Raw genomic sequence first — 23,814 nt, forward strand, 5'->3', positions numbered from 1 at the left:
CCCAGGAGCAACAGTGTCCCTAATTTGCTGGGAAGTGGCGGTGCGGTCCCCTACGGCACTGCGTAGGATCCTACGGTCTTGGTGTGCATCCGTGCGTCGCTGCGGTCCGGTCCCAGGTCGACGGGCACGTGCACCTTCCGCCGACCACTGGCGACAGCATCGATGTACTGTGGAGACCTCACGCCCCACGTGTTGAGCAATCCGGCGGTACGTCCACCCGGCCTCCCGCATGCCCACTATACGCCCTCGCTCAAAGTCCGTCAACTGCACATACGGTTCACGTCCACGCTGTCGCGGCATGCTACCAGTGTTAAAGACTGCGATGGAGCTCCGTATGCCACGGCAAACTGGCTGACACTGACGGTGGCGGTGCACAAATGCTGCGCAGCTAGCGCCATTCGACGGCCAACACCGGGGTTCCTGGTGTGTCCGCTGTGCCGTGCTTGTGATCATTGCTTGTACAGCCCTCTCGCAGTGTCCGGAGCAAGTATGGTGGGTCTGACACACCGGTGTCAATGTGTTCTTTTTTCCATTTCCAGGAGTGTATAACATATTCTCACCAGTCTCAGGACTGAAGACCACAACAACAACAACATATTCTCCTTCACTAATAACAACAGTCTGCCAACGTTGGGGTAACTTTTCGATTCCCCGACTTAGAAATTACGTGGTTTTGAGGCGAAGAAATCGTGGAGCCATGTTCGGAGTTCATTTTCATCCTGGAAGGAAGTTCCTTATTCGATATAGACCGGAAAAGGTGAAAATCTGAGGGCGCAAGGTCAGGTTAATAAGGCAGGTGCGGTATGACTTCCAAACCCAACTCTTGCACAGTGTTTTTTGTCAGTCTATCAGAAAACGGGCGGGCGTCATTGTGGAGTGGCATCACTTCACCCAGTCTTCCTGGTCATTGTTTTCAGACTGCGTCTGCAAGACGTCTTAGTCGTTGGCGATAAAAGGCAGCAGTGATGGTTGCACCTCGGAGAAGCAATTCGTAGTTCACTACACCGACGCTGTTTGCGACATTACCTAAGTGTTACTGCTGCTGAGCGGTAGTTGCTCTTCCCAAACAGCAGTCAGTATGAACAAACCAGCTGCGTCATTACTTGCGGTTACTCGTACTTAGGTACTGCAGTTGTACACGGCTCTGATTGAAAAGAATAGCTTGTTGTAGTCCGTCGAGCCACTCACGTCTGCTTTCATGCCCCGCAGCTAATTGTCTGCAAACACTAACTTGTTGCATTGATCCTGCAGTCAAACGGTCTATGCACTGGCTAGAATTGCGAGTTAATAAAATACAAGGAAATATAAAACAAAAGATAAACGAATAATTTAACAAAAGTTGTTCCATTCTAACGTCTGTGACTGATGAAGACGACAGAGAATTATACTGAAAATGTTTGTCGAAGAAAGGACATCTGGAACAAACGGGAAGATTTCCTACGACGTTCAGTTAAAATACAGACAGAAAATACCCTTATCAGACGCAGTAAAGCTACGTTGAGAGCGTTCCGAGAATGGTAGCAAAATCCCGAAACTAAATAGACCTCACAGACTTTCGGAAACTAAGTCCATTTCGTGATCACAATACACTGGAGATTAATCAACTCAAAATAGTTCAGTGTTCAACATGGTGGTTCACAAATGAACACACGCGGTACGAAGATATCTGTTACTGTGTCTATTCTCAGTTCCGTAAATCAAGCAGGAAAAGTTAGTGTAATTCTGGAACAGATGCAGCTCTCTCAAAATATCAAATCCATTCAGAAGTACGATAGCGGCCGTCCACAGCGCAGAATCAAATACATCCGCGATCGAGTCACGCACGTCACCGCAGACAGGTCTTCCCTTTTCAAGAGCGGACCGATGTGGCCGAGCGGTTCTAGGCGCTTCAGTGTGGAACCACACGACCGCTACGGTTGCGGGTTCGAATCCTGCCTCGGGCTTGGATGTGTGTGACGTCCTTAGGTTAGTTGGGATTGAGTACTTCTAAGTTCTAGGGGACAGATGACTTCAGATGTTAAGTCCCATAGTGCTCAGAGCCATTTTGAACCTCTTCTAGAAATCGACATAAAGTGTCCAGAATCACTCCCTTGAGCTTTTCACTGGAAAATTCTCAGCCTCCACTTGACTCCAGCAATGTTACACCACTGTCCAACTCTCACAGACTGAAGGCCATCCCCACCAAAAATACTTCGCTCTCAAGGTCTACACACACGATTTTATTCAAGTTGACTACTTCCCGGACTAAATTAATATATTGCAACAGTATTTAAATAAAGACATGTCATGAAAATTCAGTTACGCTGAGATCATTCACGATAAATATAAGTAATAGTTCGTTCGTGGGTAAATAAGGCAGTATTCTTGCGCAAGTGTCCTTATGATAAATGACAACAGATTGACCTTCAGTATTATTAAGACAATTATTTATGCCTGCTTGACAGAAGCGCCTTAGGGCACTCTTTACAATAGTGGTGTCAGCTAATTCAAGCGAATGACTACTTTTAAAGTACCATTGTTTTTAACAGCACTGGCAATCTACATTTAAATAAAGTTGCTGTCAAAAAGGAAAACGTTAATTAAATAACTACAAAAGTACGACAATATGTGAGGCATGGTATTCATGCTGTATTCATGGGGAACAGATGTTCTGACAATCATTTACATAATGAAAAAGGTGTAAGATAGGACGTGTATCAATAAATAAAATATACAGATACGTTGCTTTCAGGGATAATAGCTATAGCGCAATGCTATCATGTGAGATAACGTTTGTTGAAATCGCACGGAGCGATTAAAAGTTGCTAATTCAGAGGGTCATTGTGAAAATGCTCAACCGCTGTGAGATATTAGCTTCTGTAGTTTTAAAGATATTGAGATATTATTCTGTCATTGGATGCCTTCATCTTTCTGAAATCGCAAACGTATTTAATTGCATTAATATTTGAAGTGAGTAATTGTCGAAACTCAAAGAGTTGTAACTTGGCCATCCTTAGAACTGTTTGACACCCCGCCATTTCCTGGAGCATATTCTGCACAAAGGCAATGCGAGCATCAGCCGTCCAAATTAACAGTTCCGGGATTTACCCGCTGTCGGCGAAGCGCTCATTGTCTCTGCGCCTCCTGGGGCGGTCACCTAAACAGAAGTCGGAACTGCCGCCGCGAGCTGAGCCCTCGGGCCCGCTAGCGTTCAGCCGTACAACAAATTCACCTTAATTCGTACCAATTCTAGGCGGCCCATTAGCTCGCCTACATACGGCGTAACGTTCCACGTTCCACCAGATGCATAACATTATCTTTTTTGTATGGGGAGTTGCTACGTTGTTTGGGCTCAACCATTCCTTTCTTTTCCTTATGTTAGCATAAAGACACCCTTTCTCGTCACCAGTAGCGATACAGAATAGCAACGATCGGTATTGTTCACGAGCCAATTGATGACTAGCATGCTGAAATGCACATGTGGCCACACACCCATTTTTGTGATTTTGGCTTACAGCATGCAGTATCCATACACCCGATTCTTGAACATTCCCCATTGCATGCAAATGTCGAATAATGCTGAAATGATCAGAGTTCATCACAAATGCCACTCCTCGAGTACAGTGACGTGGATCACTGTGGATTAATGCGCTTAAACGATCTTCGTCAAACCCTGAAGGTTTTCCTGAACGTGGAGTGTCAGTGATGTCACAGCGAACCTCCTTAAAACGAGAAAGCCCTTTTCTTGCCGTGCTCTGTGCAGTGCCGTTATCCTCATGTTGTTGTTGTTGTTGTGGTCTTCAGTCCTGAGACTGGTTTGATGCAGCTCTCCATGCTACTCTATCCTGTGCAAGCTTTTTCATCTCCCAGTACCTACTGCAACCTACATCCTTCTGAATCTGCTTAGTGTATTCATCTCTTGGTCTCCCTCTACGATTTTTACCCTCCACGCTGCCCTCCAATACTAAATTGGTGATCCCTTGATGCCTCAGAACATGTCCTACCAACCGATCCCTTCTTCTGGTCAAGTTGTGCCACAAACTTCTCTTCTCCCCAATCCTATTCAATACTTCCTCATTAGTTATGTGATCTACCCATCTAATCTTCAGCATTCTTCTGTAGCACCACATTTCGAAAGCTTCTATTCTCTTCTTGTCCAAACTATTTATCGTCCATGTTTCACTTCCATACATGGCTACACTCCATACGAATACTTTCAGAAATGACTTCCTGACACTTAAATCAATACTGGATGTTAACAAATTTCTCTTCTTCAGAAACGCTTTCCTTGCCATTGCCAGCCTGCATTTTATATCCTCTCTACTTCGACCATCATCAGTTATTTTGCTCCCCAAATAGCAAAACTCCTTTACTACTTTAAGTGCCTCATTTCCTAATCTAATTCCCTCAGCATCACCCGACTTAATTAGACTACATTCCATTATCCTTGTTTTGCTTCTGTTGATGTTCATCTTATATCCTCCTTTCAAGACACTGTCCATTCCATTCAACTGCTCTTCCAAGTCCTTTGCTGTCTCTGACAGAATTACAATGTCATCGGCGAACCTCAAAGTTTTCATTTCTTCTCCATGAATTTTAATACCTACTCCGAATTTTTCTTTTGTTTCCTTTACTGCTTGCTCAATATACAGATTGAACAACATCGGGGAGAGGCTACAACCCTGTCTTACTCCCTTCCCAACCACTGCTTCCCTTTCATGTCCCTCGACTCTTATAACTGCCATTTGGTTTCTGTACAAATTGTAAATAGCCTTTCGCTCCCTATATTTTACCCCTGCCACCTTTAGAATTTGAAAGAGAGTATTCCAGTCAACATTGTCAAAAGCTTTCTCTAAGTCTACAAATGCTAGAAACGTAGGTTTGCCTTTCCTTAATCTTTCTTCTAAGATAAGTCGTAAGGTCAGTATTTCCTCACGTGTTCCAGTGTTTCTACGGAATCCAAACTGATCTTCCCCGAGGTTGGCTTCTACTAGTTTTTCCATTCGTCTGTAAAAAATTCGTGTTAGTATTTTGCAGCTGTGACTTATTAAGCTGATAGTTCGGTAATTTTCACATCTGTCAACACCTGCTTTCTTTGGGATTGGAATTATTATATTCTTCTTGAAGTCTGAGGGTATTTCGCCTGTTTCATACATCTTGCTCACCAGATGGTAGAGTTTTGTCAGGACTGGCTCTCCCACGGCCGTCAGTAGTTCCAATGGAATATTGTCTACTCCGGGGGCCTTGTTTCGACTCAGGTCTTTCAGTGCTCTGTCAAACTCTTCACGCAGTATCATATCTCCCATTTCATCTTCATCTACATCCTCTTCCATTTCCATAATATTGTCCTCAAGTACATCGCCCTTGTATAGACCCTCTATATACTCCTTCCACCTTTCTGCTTTCCCTTCTTTGCTTAGAACTGGGTTTCCATCTGAGCTCTTGATATTTATACAAGTCGTTCTCTTATCTCCAAAGGTCTCTTTAATTTTCCTGTAGGCGGTATCTATCTTACCCCTAGTGAGATAGGCCTCTACATCCTTACATTTGTACTCTAGCCATCCCTGCTTAGCCATTTTGCACTTCCTGTCGATCTCATTTTTGAGACGTTTGTATTCCTTTTTGCCTGTTTCACTTACTGCATTTTTATATTTTCTCCTTTCATCAATTAAATTCAATATTTCTTCTGTTACCCAAGGATTTCTACTAGCCCTCGTCTTTTTACCTACTTGATCCTCTGCTGCCTTCACTACTTCATCCCTCAAAGCTACCCATTCTTCTTCTACTGTATTTATTTCCCCCATTCCTGTCAATTGCTCCCTTATGCTCTCCCTGAATCTCTGTACAACCTCTGGTTCTTTTAGTTTATCCAGGTCCCATCTCCTTAAATTCCCACCTTTTTGCAGTTTCTTCAGTTTTAATCTACAGGTCATAACCAATAGATTGTGGTCAGAGTCCACATCTGCCCCTGGAAATGTCTTACAATTTAAAACCTGGTTCCTAAATCTCTGTCTTACCATTATATAATCTATCTGATACCTTTTAGTATCTCCAGGGTTCTTCCATGTATACAACCTTCTTTCATGATTCTTAAACCAAGTGTTAGTTATGATTATGTTGTGCTCTGTGCAAAATTCGACCAGGCGGCTTCCTCTTTCATTTCTGTCCCCCAATCCATATTCACCTACTATGTTTCCTTCTCTCCCTTTTCCTACACTCGAATTCCAGTCACCCATATTAAATTTTCGTCTCCCTTCACAATCTGAATAATTTCTTTTATTTCATCATACATTTCTTCAATTTCTTCGTCATCTGCAGAGCTAGTTGGCATATAAACTTGTACTACTGTAGTAGGCGTGGGCTTCGTATCTATCTTGGCCACGATAATGCGTTCACTATGCTGTTTGTAGTAGCTTACCCGCATTCCTATTTTCCTATTCATTATTAAACCTACTCCTGCATTACCCCTATTTGATTTTGTGTTTATAACCCTGTAGTCACCTGACCAGAAGTCTTGTTCCTCCTGCCACCGAACTTCACTAATTCCCACTATATCTAACTTCAACCTATCCATTTCCCTTTTTAAATTTCCTAACCTACCTGCCCGATTAAGGGATCTGACATTCCACGCTCCGATCCGTAGAACGCCAGTTTTCTTTCTCCTGATAACGACATCCTCTTGAGTAGTCCCCGCCCGGAGATCCGAATGGGGGACTATTTTACCTCCGGAATATTTTACCCAAGAGGACGTCATCATCATGTAATCATACAGTAAAGCTGCATGCCCTCGGGAAAAATTACGGCTGTAGTTTCCCCTTGCTTTCAGCCGTTCGCAGTACCAGCACAGCAAGGCCGTTCTGGTTATTGTTACCAGGCCAGATCAGTCAATCATCCAGACTGTTGCCCTTGCAACTACTGAAAAGGCTGCTGCCCCTCTTCAGGAACCACACGTTTGTCTGGCCTCTCAACATATACCCCTCCGTTGTGGTTGCACCTACGGTACGGCTATCTGTATCGCTGAGGCACGCAAGCCTCCCCACCAACGGCAAGGTCCATGGTTCATACATGGCGCAAATATTTCTAACTGCCTTCGCCGCTCTGCTGAACTTAAAACAGGAGAAAATGGCGCACATGTTCCGATTTTTCTACTTGGGAGTCCATTTCCATGCGTCCACAGCTGTATTCACTATCTCCAAATGACAAAATGTCAAAATGTGAACTCAAATAGCAATAGTGAAGCACAAATAAAAAATGACAATCGATAAACAAATCCGTAGCAACCGGAATACCGAAATGCAAAACAAAAGCGATACGGTTATGCACCAGCCTAATATATAGGGATGAAAAAAATGTAATTTAAACAGTCCTTAGCTATTTTTAATCTGAGATCGGTACTTCAGAATTTATGTTTGAAATGAAAATTGGATTTTTGTAGGCAACATGTAATTATAAATAACACGACGTGCATTTTTCATAAAAATGACAATTAAATGTGTGTTAATCAGCATGTATTTGATAAAATTTATAATGAAATGGAGCAGGTATATGAACTGAATAGAAAAAATCCGAAAGATTAATGATCGAAACGAGACTCGAACAAGCGATTACCAATCTCGAACGCCACGGATTTTCTTCCAATTTTATGTATTCTACAGTTCACGCAAATTGTAGTAGGATATGCACCTCTGTTTAAAAATTTACATCCGCCACGAATCGTACTGATGTTCCTTACATGGTAGCCGATATCATTCTATCACATAGCTACGCCGCTTGTAGAGAAAAATCGATCATACTTTAGAGTATTAAAGACAGTCGAAAAACTTCAAAGTCGATCTTCTCATGAGTGGCTCGAACTGCTCTTGGATATTGACAATTGAGGTTTGAAGTTCACGTAGTGTATATATATTGAGTTCAAATGGTTCAAATGGCTCTGAGCACTATGGGACTCAACTGCTGTGGTCATAAGTCCCCTGGAACTTAGAACTACTTAAACCTAACTAACCTAAGGACATCACACACATCCATGCCCGAGGCAGGATTCGAACCTGCGACCGTAGTGGTCGTGCGGTTCCAGACTGTAGCGCCTTTAACCGCTCGGCCACTCCGTCCGGCTATATATTGAGTTCACGTACCTAGTGCGGTATCAGTGTTAGACACCACGCTAGAGGTTACGATAATCGATAGCGGTCCAGCACTTGCTAGCTCTCTGGACTCGCTGGCGGTTGCAGCGCCGCCTTACGGCACGGACAGAGACTTGCAGATCGCACCGGCTGAGTCAGCTGCAGATCGTGAGCAAAGTCAGGTTGGAATAGCCTTCAGCTCGCTAGGTTCGCAGCCTCTAGGTCGCGCATTTATTACGCACGTAATACCAGAATTGTGTTATCTTGCTTGTTGTATAATCCAGTTAATGTTTGTTAATGAGTCATTTGTATTCCAGAAAGATAGTTGTTATTAGTTACGTTCCCGGAGCGCAGTAGCAGGACAAAGTTAAGTAAAAGTTATTTACTAACGTATTCCAGTACTATATATTATAGAATGTCGAGATTCCTACAACCTCTGTCATCCTACTGCAAATCCCAGGGGTACCGATCCAAAAGCATCCTACATTTGTGTGAGGTCATGACATGCTGCCATCGACCTTCACATCACCATGTACATATCTCAGATTGCCATATGACCTCCCTACTAATGGTTTTACATGACTGTCCACCTTCGAATCGTTTCTTAATATTACCGTAAATACATGTTCAAGATGAAGTCTTAGTTTCTCCCGGCGTGTACAATGTTCAAATAACTTATGGGAATGGAGCTGGGTGACGTCGTCGACAACCGCTGACAGGAGCACACCCTACCCTTTTCAGGACAAAACTGCAGCAAGTAAGCTCTGCGCAAGCAACACACACACACACACACACACACACACACACACACACACACACACACACAAGTTGTAAAGACTAGCGTCATCACAAACCACAGACGTCAGAAGTTATCGATAGTGAATTTAATAATCAACAGGTGAGGTAATATAAACTCTGTCCTTCTGTTTTTTTGGCAAGTTAGAGAGCAAATTCCATGCAGAATTTAAACAAAAATCACCATATCTATTTACAAGGCTGCTTGCTAATTTAATTTCAACAGCTTCCTTAATAAAACGATCGCAACAGCTGGAAGTGCATGTCACAATCTCCGTGTTGTTATACTCCATAGGATGACTGCTGTCAAGACAATGTTCCGCGATTCTACTGTTGCAAACGTGTGTGCCGCTTTCACTCAGTACACAGGTCCTCAACTGCCCTGATAGTCTGACCAGTACATGACATCGCACAACTGCAATGAACACAGTAGACATCCGCCTTACCCAAACCAAGTACATTCTTTACGGAACCTAGAAGGACCCTGATCTCAGACAGTGATCGAAGCACACACTTCACAACATATTCCTGAAAAATACGACCAATCCTGTTCGAAATTCTCCCTTCGTAAGGCAAAAAAGCTGCAGATTTTGGTGCTACCTCAGTATTTTCATTACTCACCCAGTGCACAAGATAGCGCAACGCAAGTCTAATCTGTCTTCCACTATAACTATTCTGACTAAAGAAACTACATTAGCAAATAGCCCTATAAATAAAGATGGTGGATTTTGTTTCAGTCGGCGGTTGTCGACAACGTCACCCGGCTGCATTTCCGTAAGTTATTTGAACATGTTCAAGACGTTCTCCAATAATCTTGTATCGGTGACTATCAAATTCTTACTGTCTCTACCTCTACATGATTACTGTGCAATTCACAATTAAGTGCCTGGCAGAGAGTTCATCTAACCATCAACTCTTTATTATCCACATTTTAAGAGAGATGTATTTCATTACAGCAACTGCAAATTTTGTTCAAGTCGATGTATTTCCTCGCCATCTTACTACGAATATAATTTCGTGTAGATAACGGCATCGTCTGCGAACAGTCTTAGCGTGCTGCTGATCCTGTCTGGTAAACCTTTTACGTATACTGGATGATCAGATACTATATTACACTTTCGTTGGGCATAGCCGATGTTGTTTTCGAATCTATGGAACATTTGTCGTCAAGTATAACATGCCGGATTCTTCTTTTTTTGTGAGTCAATACTCTTCTTACTTGTTTGATGTGGCCCGCCACGAATTCCTCTCCTGTGCCAACCTTTTCATCTAAGAGTAGGATTCTATTAGTCGAACATTCGCCGAGCCAATATAAATGGAAACTGGAGGTTGTTATTTTCAACAGTTGGTATGAACTGAAGTTGTTGCTGCGATGTGTTTGTTGATAATGTCAGTAACAAAAAGCTACGTATTATTTCTGACCGTAAAGTGCTGTTCCTAAGGACTTAAGGAACAGTATTTTACGGGTGGTTAATAACTAAAATATTAGTATGTTTAAAAAGGGTCGGTACTACTGAAAATTTTGCATCGCAAAAACTAATTTTCGACTAAAATCTAATCACTGACTGAGGGTTGAATAACACTTACTTGGTTTTTTGTTACACTGATTTTTATTTGTGTAAACTAGTTTTCGGCTTATTGGGCCATCTTCAGATAATTACTTGGTTCAAAATGGCTCTGAGCACTATGGGACTTAACATCAGTGGTCATCAGTCCCCTAGAACTTAGAACTACTTAAACCTAACTAACCTAAGGACATCACACACATCCATGCCCGAGGCAGGATTCGAGCCTGCGACCGTAGCCGTCACACAGTTCCAGACTGAAGCGCCTAGAACCGCACGGCCACTCAGATAATTACTGGCTATTGTTTACAAGGAGTTTGTGTTCTTACGAACCAAACATTCTGGACTAAGTTAAAACGCACTTACACACGATCTTTAGTTGTGGTATCGTCTTTGGAATTACCATACGGGTCTTTTGACTTTTTTTCTGTAAAAATGTTCTTTAACATAATAAATCACATTTTATGGTTTGTCAGTACCATGTATGACAACAATTAGAATTATTTTGAATACACATTATTACAAAATTACAATTTTTTGGTATTTGTTGCGAATATTTGCACTGGACACCAATTGTTGGTTGTACAATAGCGATGTTTTCTTTGGGGGTTATATTTTGTTATTAGAAAAACTGTGCATTAATATATACCAAATATTACATTTTTACAGTTGAGTTACAAATAGGAATGTAAACACATAAGGGATATTACATTATATTGGGGTGCGAATATATTAATTTTACATAACAAAAAGTCAAAAGACACGTATGATAATTCCAAAGACAATACCACAACTAAAGATTGTATGTAAGTGCATTGTAACTTAGACCAGAATGTTTGGTTCGTAAGAACAGAAGCTCCTTGTAAAAAAATAGCCTTTAGTTATCTGAAGATGGCCTAATAAGCCGAAAACTAGTTCATACAAATAAAAATCAGTAGAACAAGAACCCGCCTACGTGTTATTCAACCCTCAATATGGAATTGTTCTATCAAGAAGTGACGGAAGAATCCATAAATAAGACTAATCACAGACCGTAACCAATAAAAGCTTGGCAATTCCCTCACGTAATTCCAGTATTATAGAAATATGCATGGACGCTAGCGTTGAGAATCCCGTCAGCTGTGTCCTGAAAGGAGTCAAGCAGTTGCTGTAGTTCTCATCTGAATCCGTTTAAAGCTAAGCTTAAGCGGCGCTGCAGAGTACTTCATCCTCTGCGGAACATGTTTTCTCCTCCTCAGACGTAATCCACTTTCCTTTGCAATTTGCATGTACTATGTTAAGAAGCAGTTTTCGCCAATTCTGTTTCAATTCCTCAGCGTAACTACTCGAATATTCTTGCCCTCGGCCGTCTTTAATTCTTGTATTCAATATTCATATCTATGGGTACGTGGAAGTTATAAACAGACATACACTTGCATAAGAGTTTAGTATTTGGCTGGGGCAGTGGATAATAGTTCCGGAATTGTGTAAATAATTATTTAAATGAAAGCAAATTTTTTTTATACTACGTTTTCATATCGGACTAAAAAGTATAAGATATTTCTTCTAGCCCCGTATAGAGTCCTTACCCCACACAGACAATCCAGAAAATCTGTGCTTGTGCACTTTTAATAGCTATAAAATACTTGTAAGATTTAAAAAAAAACGTGAAGTTCATGCAATACATATGTTTTTTGTTATTAATAACTATTTTCATAGCTATTAAAAATACACAAGCATAAATTTTCAGAACATTCTGTGTGTGAGCTGGGCATCTGTATGAGACAAGAGAAATTATTTTACACTGTTTAGCCCAATATAAAACACATTAAATTAAACATTTATTTTTATTTAAATAATTATTTTCTACTTTTTAATCCTACGTGTGTGAAATTTTAGTCGATTTTAAATGTCTTGACAAGAATACAACAGAGGCATATGGTGTGGACTTTAGCTTTCTTCGTGCCGCTTCAGCAACTTTGAAGCTTGCTGCACGCCTGCAAGCGCTTGCATAGCTGCAGAAAAGAACGCACCACAAACACGACACACTATTACTTGGAACCATATGATTATTCTTTGGAGCTCGTACTTTGTGCTACTTTCTGAAATGCTTATGAAGTGATGAGAAATATTCTTACGTCTACACACCTGATTATGACAAGTATCTTCCTATGAAAGTTGAGAGAAGTTTTACTGAATTACGAAATGCCACATGGCTACTGAATGATACTTTTATGCTTTGCTTTGTACATATTTCCTTATTTTATTTGATATCTAGTTTCCAGATGCGCTGCAGCATTGGTTTTATAAAATAATTTTTATTAAATACATATGCTAATGTTACACTTTCTGTCAACAGATCTATTAAATAATAATTTTATGACCCACAGTCTTAAAAAAAGAGCATTTGGAAAGGAAAGAAGCATAAGAAGGAGCAGGGACTAGTAACTGGAATTGAACACATAATTCTCTTTTCAAGGACTTGGTAATTTTTTTTTAGATGTTGTTATGGTGCACCACTATAGTGATAAGATGTGATATAGACATTAAGATGTGAATAGACATTTCCCTTATCTGCATTGCTGTCTTTACTGTAATATTTTTTTCTGCTTGTGGTTTCTCATGTTTGGGTATAAGATATTGCATTTGCTGCTGCTATCTGTCAGGCATTGTCCTGTTGAATTTTACCTTGTATTACTCTGATAAGCCAGTTTTACCATTTATTTTTTTGTTTGCTGCATGTTGTCTTATATTAGTTGCAATGTTGCATTTGATTTGCTAATTTAGATATACTGCTGCTTGCTTTGCCACTTTGCATTTCGTTTGTCATTCTTGTTTGTATTCATTGTTTTGTGCTGCTGCATTGCCTCGTTCTCTAGTTTGTGTCTGAGCTCACTACATTTACGTTAATTTAAGAGGGGTATGCTATATAATGAGCTACGATGAGTTGGGAAGAAATACATTGAGAAGCTATATGAAAAAGGTTTGGCCAAAGAGTGTTGAACAATGAGGAATAATTATTTTGAAAGAGGAAATGAACAGATGTAAGCAGGGAATAGTGACGACAGGTTTAGGTAGGATTTTCTTGGACACAAATGTTGAGGAAACAAATGATGAGGTAAGAAAGATATGAAAGTATAAATAGAGATAGATAGGACTTTATTTGTGGGAGCAAATGCTGAAATAAGAAGGAAGATCTCCGAGAATAACTGCAGTACGAAATGTAACACTGAAAAAAAACACTGTCCTTTCCTGATGTGTTGTTCCGCTATATGTTTATGTGTACCCTTCTGTGTTTGTGTTCTTCCTGTATATGTGTATTTACCTGTTAAGATAAATTTGGTAGAATTTTTTTTCTTCTGATACTAAGTTGCATTCACTATGGTGAGGAATACTGTTATCCACAAAACTAACCTGTTTTTACTTTGGAAAGATGTTCAGACATTATTTATTCTGTAATGTTTTCTTTTAATGTTCATGTTTCAAGTTAATGTTTCTAAGAATATTCTAATTTTTTCATTTATTTACTTATGTCATAGTTACTGTAATACTCATGTATATGTTTTTTTCTGTTCTTTTTGTAAAGCCAGTATTCCTACAAGCGGTATCTGTATTATCATGCTCTTGACTGTAATGATGTTTTCTGTACCTTTGTAATTGTATTCTTATGCTGTAAAATTGTAATTGTTTGGACATCAGTTCTTTAAGTTAAGTAAATAGTAGGGATTCATTTTACTGTGCACTTCTGATGGTCATACTATATGCATAAAATGTCAGAGGATATATGACTGTGTTAGTGGTTGCACTTGTGTTAATAATTCAGCAAGAGACTGGTTAACAGCATTGCTGGTTCTAAGGATACTGCAAAAAATTAGTGAGTGTACAAGTAATGGTTTATAGACTTGCTATATTATCCGCAAGACTCTTCAATTGTGATTGTGCACCCGCACAGTCGCAACGGATGGCTGTGGGACATCTCTTCAAGGACTGCAGTGGGTCTGCACCTTTGGTGGCCCACTACTACTGTAACCTCTACAATGACTAAAGAGGGTTTGCACCTTTGGTGGCCCATTACTACCATAATTTCTACAAGGCATACTGTGGGTCTGCTCTGTGGTGACCTACCTACCAATATTCTTCAATACTTCGACTCACTCTGCTGTGGGTTTGCTCTGTTGTGGCCTGTTACCTGTCTTCATGTCACGAGTCAGCACTGTGTTTCCGTTGGGAGGACAACTCTACTTCTTAAAGACTGCATCGAGGTCCACTACTCGTGTGTGAATCTCCTTTTATTGCTCAGACTTTGTGCATAAAACTGTCATAGCTACTCTTATGATGAATGACAGGACTGTCTTTAGGGACTGTGAGAACAATTTATGCTTTTGACCAACAGTATATTACTAATTGTGTGTATTTGATCTATTTGATATTGTTGATATGAAAAAAATTAACAAATTTGTCTTGCCCACTGCCCAAACTATCTTGTAAAATTTTTTGATAGGAGCAGGGGGGCTACGTAAGTAGGCTGTTTATGTGTTTGTATGTTGGCAGTGCTATGTAACGCTCTGCATTAATAACTCTGATAGCGCAGTGTGCGCTCTGTCAGAGACTCTGTGGCTGGTCAGACTAACGGTTGGAAGTAAGCAGTCAGCAGTGATGGAAGCCGGGAGTGAGTAGACAGCAGTGATAAGGGTTAGAGGTTAATAATTAGCAGTGTTGAAGGTTTGCAGTATTAGCACGAGTGGACGGTCTGAATGTGTATCCGTCATGAAGGTTTATGGTATTACTGATGATTATATAATTTTTTTTGAACTGGTTGTCACATGATTAAGGTAAAATCAGCTAAATATGTTGTTTGCTCTGCAATAAAATCTTTCCTTTGCTAACCACACCCTTATTAGTAGTTAGAGCCTACAGTAGTTAGAATCTTTTATTTAGCTGGCATTATTGGTGTTTGCTGCATTGCTGTAGTTCGTATAATCAAGATTTTCTGTGAAGTAAGTGACTTATGATACTTATGGGTTATTGTTAGGATTTCTTCTAATTCAGGGCCATTCTTTTGAGTTAATTTTAAAGCAGTGAGATCGCGTTGCCGTTGAGTATTGTGAGTAATTAATGAATAGGAAAAGTATGAGTTCTGTTTGTCAGCGTTGAAATGATAAAACAGCAAAGAGACAGTACAGTCAGCAGTTTAAGTAAAAATTTAATCAAGAAGTTTCAATTGCAGATGCAGGGGCTGTGAAGCAACCTGCTAAGCACTGCCATCGTGGAGGAACTCCCAAACGGTCAGGCGGTGCTCTGCTTTAGGCTTCCTTGTAACCCAGTTTTCACCCCCACTACCTCCACTACTGCAGGTAGGTGGTTCTTACCCTTACACTATTTCATTGTCATCAAGTTCTGAGCTGTATTTAAAATTTCATGTCACTAGCTCATCGGGAAGTTAGGTAAAAATGAGTAGTAATACTTGTACTGAACAGACAGACAGATAAGCAAGCGATCTAACAAAAACGTGCTTAAGTGACCCAAGGTTTTGGGATGTTTCTCTTGGTTGACAGGCAAATACTGGAAGTGGAAATCGCTTCCCAAACATTCACAATTGGGGAATCTCTTATCCAACTCCAGTCTACTGCGATCTTATTCTTTCCCTTCCTGGTCTTATCCCGTTTCTACTCGGAGTCGGCATGTTAATTCGAATTTGGCAATGTTAGTGGTCCCAGGGGACGTAATTTGTGTATCCCATCCGTCTGTGTCTAGTATTATCTCATGTGCAAATGTAAGAACGTTTTCTGAATGTTTGTGAGTAGTGCAACCGAGGTGCAACGTGGGTAACAAGCAGCCCGGTATTCACCTAGACGAATGTGGGAAACCAGCACACCGGCCCTCGTCGCTAGCCCGCCGCACGGATTTTTTCCGGGGCCGGCGCACCTCCCCGTGTCCCGGAAATGGGCGCTTCAACGCGCACGGCTACCGCAGTGGGTTCCCAGCCCACTGGGATGTTAGGGGCGAACACAAAAAAGTTCTCCACTAGCGTACTCGGTCCACACGAGTAGTGAATGAAATATGTAAAAGTTAAGTTTAAGAAGTTCCTGACTAAAACAGACAGTTAATCTAATAACTCACCCTATCTAGGGAATGAGAAGAAAAGTAAGACCTACAGAGTGACGATTATTGAACTATATGAAATAAAATCTTCATAACTTATGAACGGTTTGCTTTAGGACGTTCAGTCTGCACGATTGGTCGCGAGGCATGACGGGAATTTGTATGGGCACCCACACGCATCTCGTTATTGCCGGCCACTTGCACATGGAAATGTCACGGTACTGTGCCTGAGCGTATAGCGCTTGCTAAGGCCTACAATGCGAACAATAACAGCCCAACCGTGGCTCAAAGGAAGTTTGCTACTAAATTAAAGCTGAAGACAAGCGGTCCACGTGTGTTTACAATCACGGATTTGGTTCGCAAGTTTGAGAGAACGGGCAGTGTTCGTGATAACTGTGTTGGCAATGTCGGTCGTCCAAAAAGGGTGAAAACGCCTGAAAACATCGAGAAGACACGCGCTGTGTTTCAAACCAGCCCCTGGAAATCGATCAGACGGGCTGCACAACAGGTGGGAATCAACCGAGAGACACTGTGACATATTGTTGTTGAAGATCTGCATCTCTTCCCATACAAAATTCAATCACATCATCCATTGAGCCCCAGGGCCATGGAAAATCGGTTATGTTTCGTCAACACTATTGCTCAGGACTTTGATGTAAATATGGTTTTGTTTAGCAACGAAGCCCATTTTCATTCGGATGGGTTCATCAATAAGCAAAATTAGCACTTTTGAGGGACTGAGAATCCGCATTTCGCGATCGAGAAGTCTCATCACCGTCACCGGGTGACTGCGTGGTGTGCAACGTCCATGTTCCTTGATGGTACGGCGACTACCGAACGGTATGTGAAGGTATGGGAAGGTGATTTCATCCCCATTATCCAAAGTGACTCTGATTTCGAAATATATGGTTCGTGCAAGACCGATCTCGACTCCATCGAAGTAAGAGAGTGTTTGGTGTACCGGAGGAACACTTTGGGGACCGCATTCTGTCTCTGGTGTATCCAGAGGCCACTGGCATGGGCTTCGATTGGCCGCCATATTCTCCGGGTCTGAACACATGCAACTCCTTTTTGTCGGGCTATATCAAAGACAAGGTGTTCAGCATTGACACCAAAACGATTTCTGAGCTGAAAACAGCCGTTCAGGAGGTCATTGAGATCGGGTCATGCAGAATTTCATATTCGTCTGCTCCAATCATCACCAGTGTTGGCAGGCACACATGTCATAACCTAAATCCAAATGTCTGCGGTGACGTTTACATGTTGAATAAAGTGTGTGCACGCCGTAGTTTGTAAATAATTTACGTTTTTTTTCATAAAGTTCAACAATTGTCACTCTGCATGTGTAAGTAAATTTTGTCCGGTAACGTGTTACGATATTTGCGGTTTTCTTCACTTGAACCATGTACAGCTCGGGTGTTACTCAGTGCCCATTCTCTTTTTTCTATTTTTTTGTCACCTTACTTCTTGTTAATGTGTTTGACTATTGCACCACAGTGAATGATAGTTAAGTACGTATCTGTGAATGGTAGCATTTGTGCGTCTGTGTGCCAGTTGTCTGTTTATGCACCAGATAGTGACGATGCTATAACACTTTGGGGTAGGCGCGAAGTTACTTTCAAATTTGATCATTTCTCCCCGCTGGGAACGACTATTTTGTTCTATCTGATAAGAAATTCTCTATCCAATATGAAAGCTGATCTGCTATTCCTAAAGTCGTACGTTGTTCATTATAAGACACTGCAGAACTGTAGCGATCGCCTTTGCAATGCAAGAAAACACTGCATCAACCTGTGTGCTGATAGGTACTTACTTCTGCATCTCATTGAGTAGAACGAACTGACTTTCACAATATTATAGCTTTCGGAATGTTTTTCAGTCGATTCCTAGAAAATAAGTTGGTGAAACATTTCGGTCCGTCACATTGCAGGTTGGCAATAAACTGATCATTATTTCATTGTTCGTCACTGTTGTTTAAGATGGGGTGCTTTTGGGTAATTGTAAAATCTTGAATGCAGAGAACGTTCTTTCCTTCCAAGAAATTATTAATTTACACAGTTTCTTAGTATACGTCCAGTTTCAAAATTTATCGTTCCTTTTTGTCACGCGACAATGTGTGGAAATGTCTTAAAGTCTTTGTTTCGATAGCACTCATTTATAGTTTGAATAATATGAACATGTGGCTGAGTTACGTCCTGATGTAGATATAGGCGTGGGTCACTTGTACGGATGTACAGAGCAGGCGCCCATGAAGCATATTTATGGTCGAATATCTGTTGTCAACGACTGACAGACGATTGTGTATATTTGAAAACGGAATAATATATTTCGAACGACTCGTGCTTTGAGAAAGAGTAAATAAAATAGCTGCTGGAAGGAAAGAAAGTTTTCCACAGTCAGCATAGTGATAACAGTCCGATATTAATTGACCAACCACTCGTAGTTTTAAGATTTTACATCTGAAAATGAGCTCGGTAGATATTTTACGTTTATCGTCCTTTAGTTAATACATTGCTGTAAACAAAATCAGATTAATTAACTTGGAAGTGAGGCCATGTGTCCCTCCGTTAACGAGTAAATGCCACATGCTGACAGAGTAGGAATATTTCTCATTGGCGCGGGACAGAATTTTTTCTGCCAACATTTATTGCCTCCTGTCACGCAACATTCTGGTACTTAACCTTTGAAACGAATTGTTCCTCCTTTCATGTGCTTCGATTTTCATCTGTAGCAATAGCAATTATTCACCACTGATATTATTAATAAATAAACGTGTAGAACAGGAAAAATATGTGTAATGTTAATGTTTCGGTCTTGGTGTAAAGTGAAAAGAGAGAGAGAGAGAGAGAGAGAGAGAGAGAGAGAGAGAGAGAGAGAGAGAGCAAAATGCAACGCTCACTTCATAAATATTTCTACTCTTTGCACCAGAGAGTAGTGGTATGTATGAAGAGGGGCAGAACAGGCTTCGTTTTGAAACTACTCACTGCTTCGTAACGACGGCATCCGTAGCCTATGTCGCCAACGCATGCCTGTGCGGTGGCGATCGTGTTAGACGTAAGCCGGTTCGAATCTTGGAAGTGGATGAGGTTATCAGTCCCAGTTTTTAGCAGGCAATGGGAGGAGAGGTGGTGGCTTATGGTTCCTGATCATCATTCTTTGCGACAAAGTCCTGTACTAAATTCCAAACCGTTCGCAGTGTTCCACGATGTGAGGCCGTGTGATAGTGTTGGTGGTGATCCATCAGTCAAATGGGAACATTAAGCTCGCGGGCTCCTTGGTGCTATTCGAAAGGAGAAGGCTTCGTGCAGGCACTGGGTTTTACCCTCTCCCTTCTCTCTTGATCATCATCATCATCATCACGATACAGTACAAACATAACATTACACTATACGCGTCTCCATTACCATCACCTAGATGTTACAAATACACGTAAGACACAACTCTCACATATCCGCAAAGGCGGGAGCCAATGTATGCGGAGGAGGAATATTTTTCTGATAGGGGGTTTAACCCATCCTGCGCGACATCCCAGCCAACGACATTTTTTGTTTGTTGCCTGCAAAGTCAAGTGACTACTGGATGCCGCAAGGTTTGCCCGTAAGTGTACTGCGGGTTTTGAGTGTCATTATTCGCTAGTATTGGTAGACCCCCGTTAAAAAATACTGTAGATTTTACACGCATTTTAATAATTTGCGTTCGGTATCCGAAATGTACTTGGCTTGAGGCTTAGATGTGCAAAGGTTTTTTTAGTGGTTTGGAGGAATGGTCACGGCTCAGATCTCGTTAATTTTTTTGTTACAGGGAAAGAAACGGTAGCCATCGTTGCATTTTAGGTTTTCCACTGCGCTTTATGGTACTGCCGAGCCTGTTTTATTCAATTATTCTGCGGCATATTGCGAGATGGCTTCCTGGTGCGCCAAATTGAAACTGACTCATAAATAATCGAAATAGGAACTATTACAACAGATTAGCCGCTTATTCCACACTGAGGTATCTTTGGGTACGAAATTCTACTACTTTTACCTTCCGGTGCTATACTTTATGGAAGCAAAAATATTGCTCGTTCAGTGTCTCACTCCACGTCAACGGTTCTGGTACTACTGTTCCCTATTGTGACAATTTTCAAACAAGCACAATGGTTTGGAGGACTGTATGAGGTTCAAACTGTCGTGTGTAATTCATAGCTTCAGGTGAAATTTGCTCGAAGGCCTCATATTTAGCTACCGCATTTACGTAGTACTTGTCACATATATATGACCATAAAATCACATAAATCGTCTATTCACTGTTAACTCTCGTATTACACTATTTCTCAAATTTTTTCTCCACTTAAAACGGCTCTTGTCGGTAAGACAACTGTAAATAGATCCTTGTGATTGTTTCATGTGAAAAACAGTTTTCCTCCTTTAACGTATATTAGGTGGCCATCAGCAAACGGTAGTGCATATATACAGTACTATCATATACAAACACAGACATCTATTGAGATTCCCATCTACTTTCAAATATTTTCAATTTTCCAAAATTTGCTCTGTCAATTTGTAAAGAAATCAGTGATAGGATGTATTCCTGACGAAATCCCTTGATAACTTTAAATCTAGGTGAGAGATAATTTTGTATTTTTTTATTCTTAGTGTAGAGTTTTCACACAGTTCTTGAATTACTTAATGACAGGATTATTATTGGATGATTTTAAAGCCTTCCACACACTGGAAATTTATGGAGGAGAAACAAATCAAACTTTGACACCGGAAAAAGGCATGGGAACGATTACACATGCTGAAGAGCTCAAATATCTGGGAGTTAAGGCACACAAGATGGTAAACAAGATTAAGAAATTAGTTCAGCAATAAGTGCTGGGAGGTTTACTATTGGAACATCAAATGGTATTTTATGGAATCAGCGGATTTGAAAAGAGACAAAAGAAACAAATATTCAAAGCATTTATTAGAAGCATTATGACAGTATGGATCAGAAGTATAGACAGTTAAACCCCAGCTAATCAAAATAGGGTGTAACGATGTATATTCGCTTTAGACTGAGAAATAGATCCCTTTGCCTGTTTGCTACCAGTTTATAATTAATGAGTACTTGTTTACTTGATTTCTAATTTTTATTATTATTAGTTGCATGTGTGAACAAAGAAAGGCAACTTTCTTGAAGTGGTCTCTGCATTGCTTACAATACTTGAATTTACAAATTACACCCTAGTTAGATATTTGGTAACGCAGCACATAATTTATCGATTTCTGCTATATCTCATGGTACTGTTCTTCACAACAACGACATGTACAAGTAAAGCAGAAGTAAAATAAAACAAAATAAATTCCCGACCAGTTTGTCAGTTCTGGATCATGCAAGAATTTCGAAGTTATGTAGCAGAACAAATATTGAGCCAAGTCATTTTGCTCTTCCCCAGAAATCTGATACAACCGATGTGGCTCAGATGGGCGCAAAATTCGAAAGTGTTTAATTTGCATTCTAGTTACATTTCGTAGTCGCCATGTTGTTATGACGTAAGAAATGAAGTACAAGGATATTTGGCTGACGCATTCAGTCAGAAATAGTTGGACATCCAGTTTACAACTGGGTTTACTAAGTGCTGGTACGTCGCCCACAACAAAATTATGGTACATTATGTTTAATTTATTACTACATAAATTTGAATATAATTTGTATATGCTTTTTTAGCCCACCACAAGGAAAATTTACTTAGCATTTGGAGTTGGTGCCGTGATCAGAGGGAGTCTTGACGGAGGGAAACGGTGCGTAGGTGATGTAGCTCGGAAAACAGCCGTGTCTGGCTACCGGCTGACCCTACCACACGACTAGCTGTAACGTCGGTCACGTGGTTGTGTTAACCGTTATACCCGTGTCGCCAATGAACTTAGAAATACAGATGGCACTCACTCACCATAGACGTTGAGCCTGGCGGAATGAGAGGTCTTGCCAGCGCGGTTCTCTGCCGTGCATGTGTACTCGCCGCCGTCCTCCACCTGCACCTGGCTGATATTCACGTGACTGATGACGTCGCCGTGCACCGTCACATACTGGCCGATCACGAACCTGCAACACAACACCCTCTGTCACTATGTCACTACACAACCTATCAGTCTCTACTGTATTGGCGGACACACACACACACACACACACACACACACACACACACACACACACCAGGTGCTACGGATGAAATGTTGTACATGTCACTGTAATAATGGCGTAATTTGGAAGAGAAATGGAGGGGCATCGGGTCAGCATACCATTCTTCCAGCCCTTCTCAGAACCACAGATGTTGCAGCCCCTACTTCTCATTCGAACAGCTCACCATAGCCTCGCAAGACTGTCATGAGGACCTTATTGATCAGTCCTCTTCGATTTTTTCATACATATAGGATTTGAAGGTCATTGTCCAGACATCAATTTTTCCTAAGGCAGCAAGGCATAATACTAAAAAGATAACTTAAAAAATCGACTTGGGTGTAAAGACTTCTCAGCACTGTTAAACAAGAAACATCTCAGGCATTTTACGAGTACCAGAGCAGATGGTCACTAACTTGCTTTTAATAAAGGTGTATTTATTATTAAAAAAATTAAGCTGTGGCAGTCGTTACAACTATGATGTATAATTATTTGAACTGAGATGTAAAACCAGTTTTAACACTTCATCAATATAGCAAAGGGAAAATGTTCTGCAAGAAGATATCAAAATTAATTTACGTTGCTTAACGAAATTTGTAATTTAGTGTACTACTCTATTTTTTCTTGTTTTCTAGTTCTTAAGATTAATTTCTTGCTTAAATGGGCAGATAATCGGGATGTGTTGGTAGTGCTTGAGTTTTGCATCAACATTTGCACAACTTTGTAATTTGTTGTATTTCTGAACAATAAAACATTTTAGTAAGAAAAGTGTCAACTGTACAGTTTTTGTAGTTGCAAACTCTCTAATTTAAATCTTGTTAGTTACCCCAGCTGTTACTTTTACTTGAACTGTATATTTATTATGTGTGACATAACAAATATTGAATCATAATTTTTAATAAAGTAATAACCACTAACCACATGAAAGTAATTAAAATTTGATACAGAAAAGTAAAATTATTCATATCAATAATATTGTTTACCTGTACTTACAATAAATTTTTTGTTCTATATTTTGTGGTCTGCATTTTTGTACCAAACTTTTTTATTGGAAATATGCACATTTAGTGCAGTTATATTTATCTTTATTAAAGAATTGTGATTCAATATTTGCTAATGAACGTTTCCATCTG

The 23,814-nt window shown here is 40.5% G+C and overlaps 1 protein-coding gene across 1 annotated transcript in view; it reads right to left on the reverse strand.

Annotated features, from left to right (window-relative positions):
- The window catches only part of LOC124613789 (Down syndrome cell adhesion molecule-like protein Dscam2), a 273,808-nt gene extending 250,918 nt beyond the window's left edge, over positions 1 to 22,890 (reverse strand). The window contains exons 1-2 of the mRNA XM_047142510.1: positions 22,862 to 22,890; positions 22,455 to 22,606 (exon numbers count right to left, since the gene is read on the reverse strand). Of these exons, the coding sequence (XP_046998466.1) occupies positions 22,455 to 22,606; positions 22,862 to 22,890 (181 nt within the window). The remainder of the gene's footprint in view (positions 1 to 22,454; positions 22,607 to 22,861) is intronic.
- Between the last annotated feature and the right edge of the window lie 924 nt (positions 22,891 to 23,814).

The sequence above is a fragment of the Schistocerca americana genome, chromosome 4, assembly GCF_021461395.2.
Source record: "Schistocerca americana isolate TAMUIC-IGC-003095 chromosome 4, iqSchAmer2.1, whole genome shotgun sequence".
Lineage (NCBI taxonomy): Eukaryota > Metazoa > Arthropoda > Insecta > Orthoptera > Acrididae > Schistocerca > Schistocerca americana.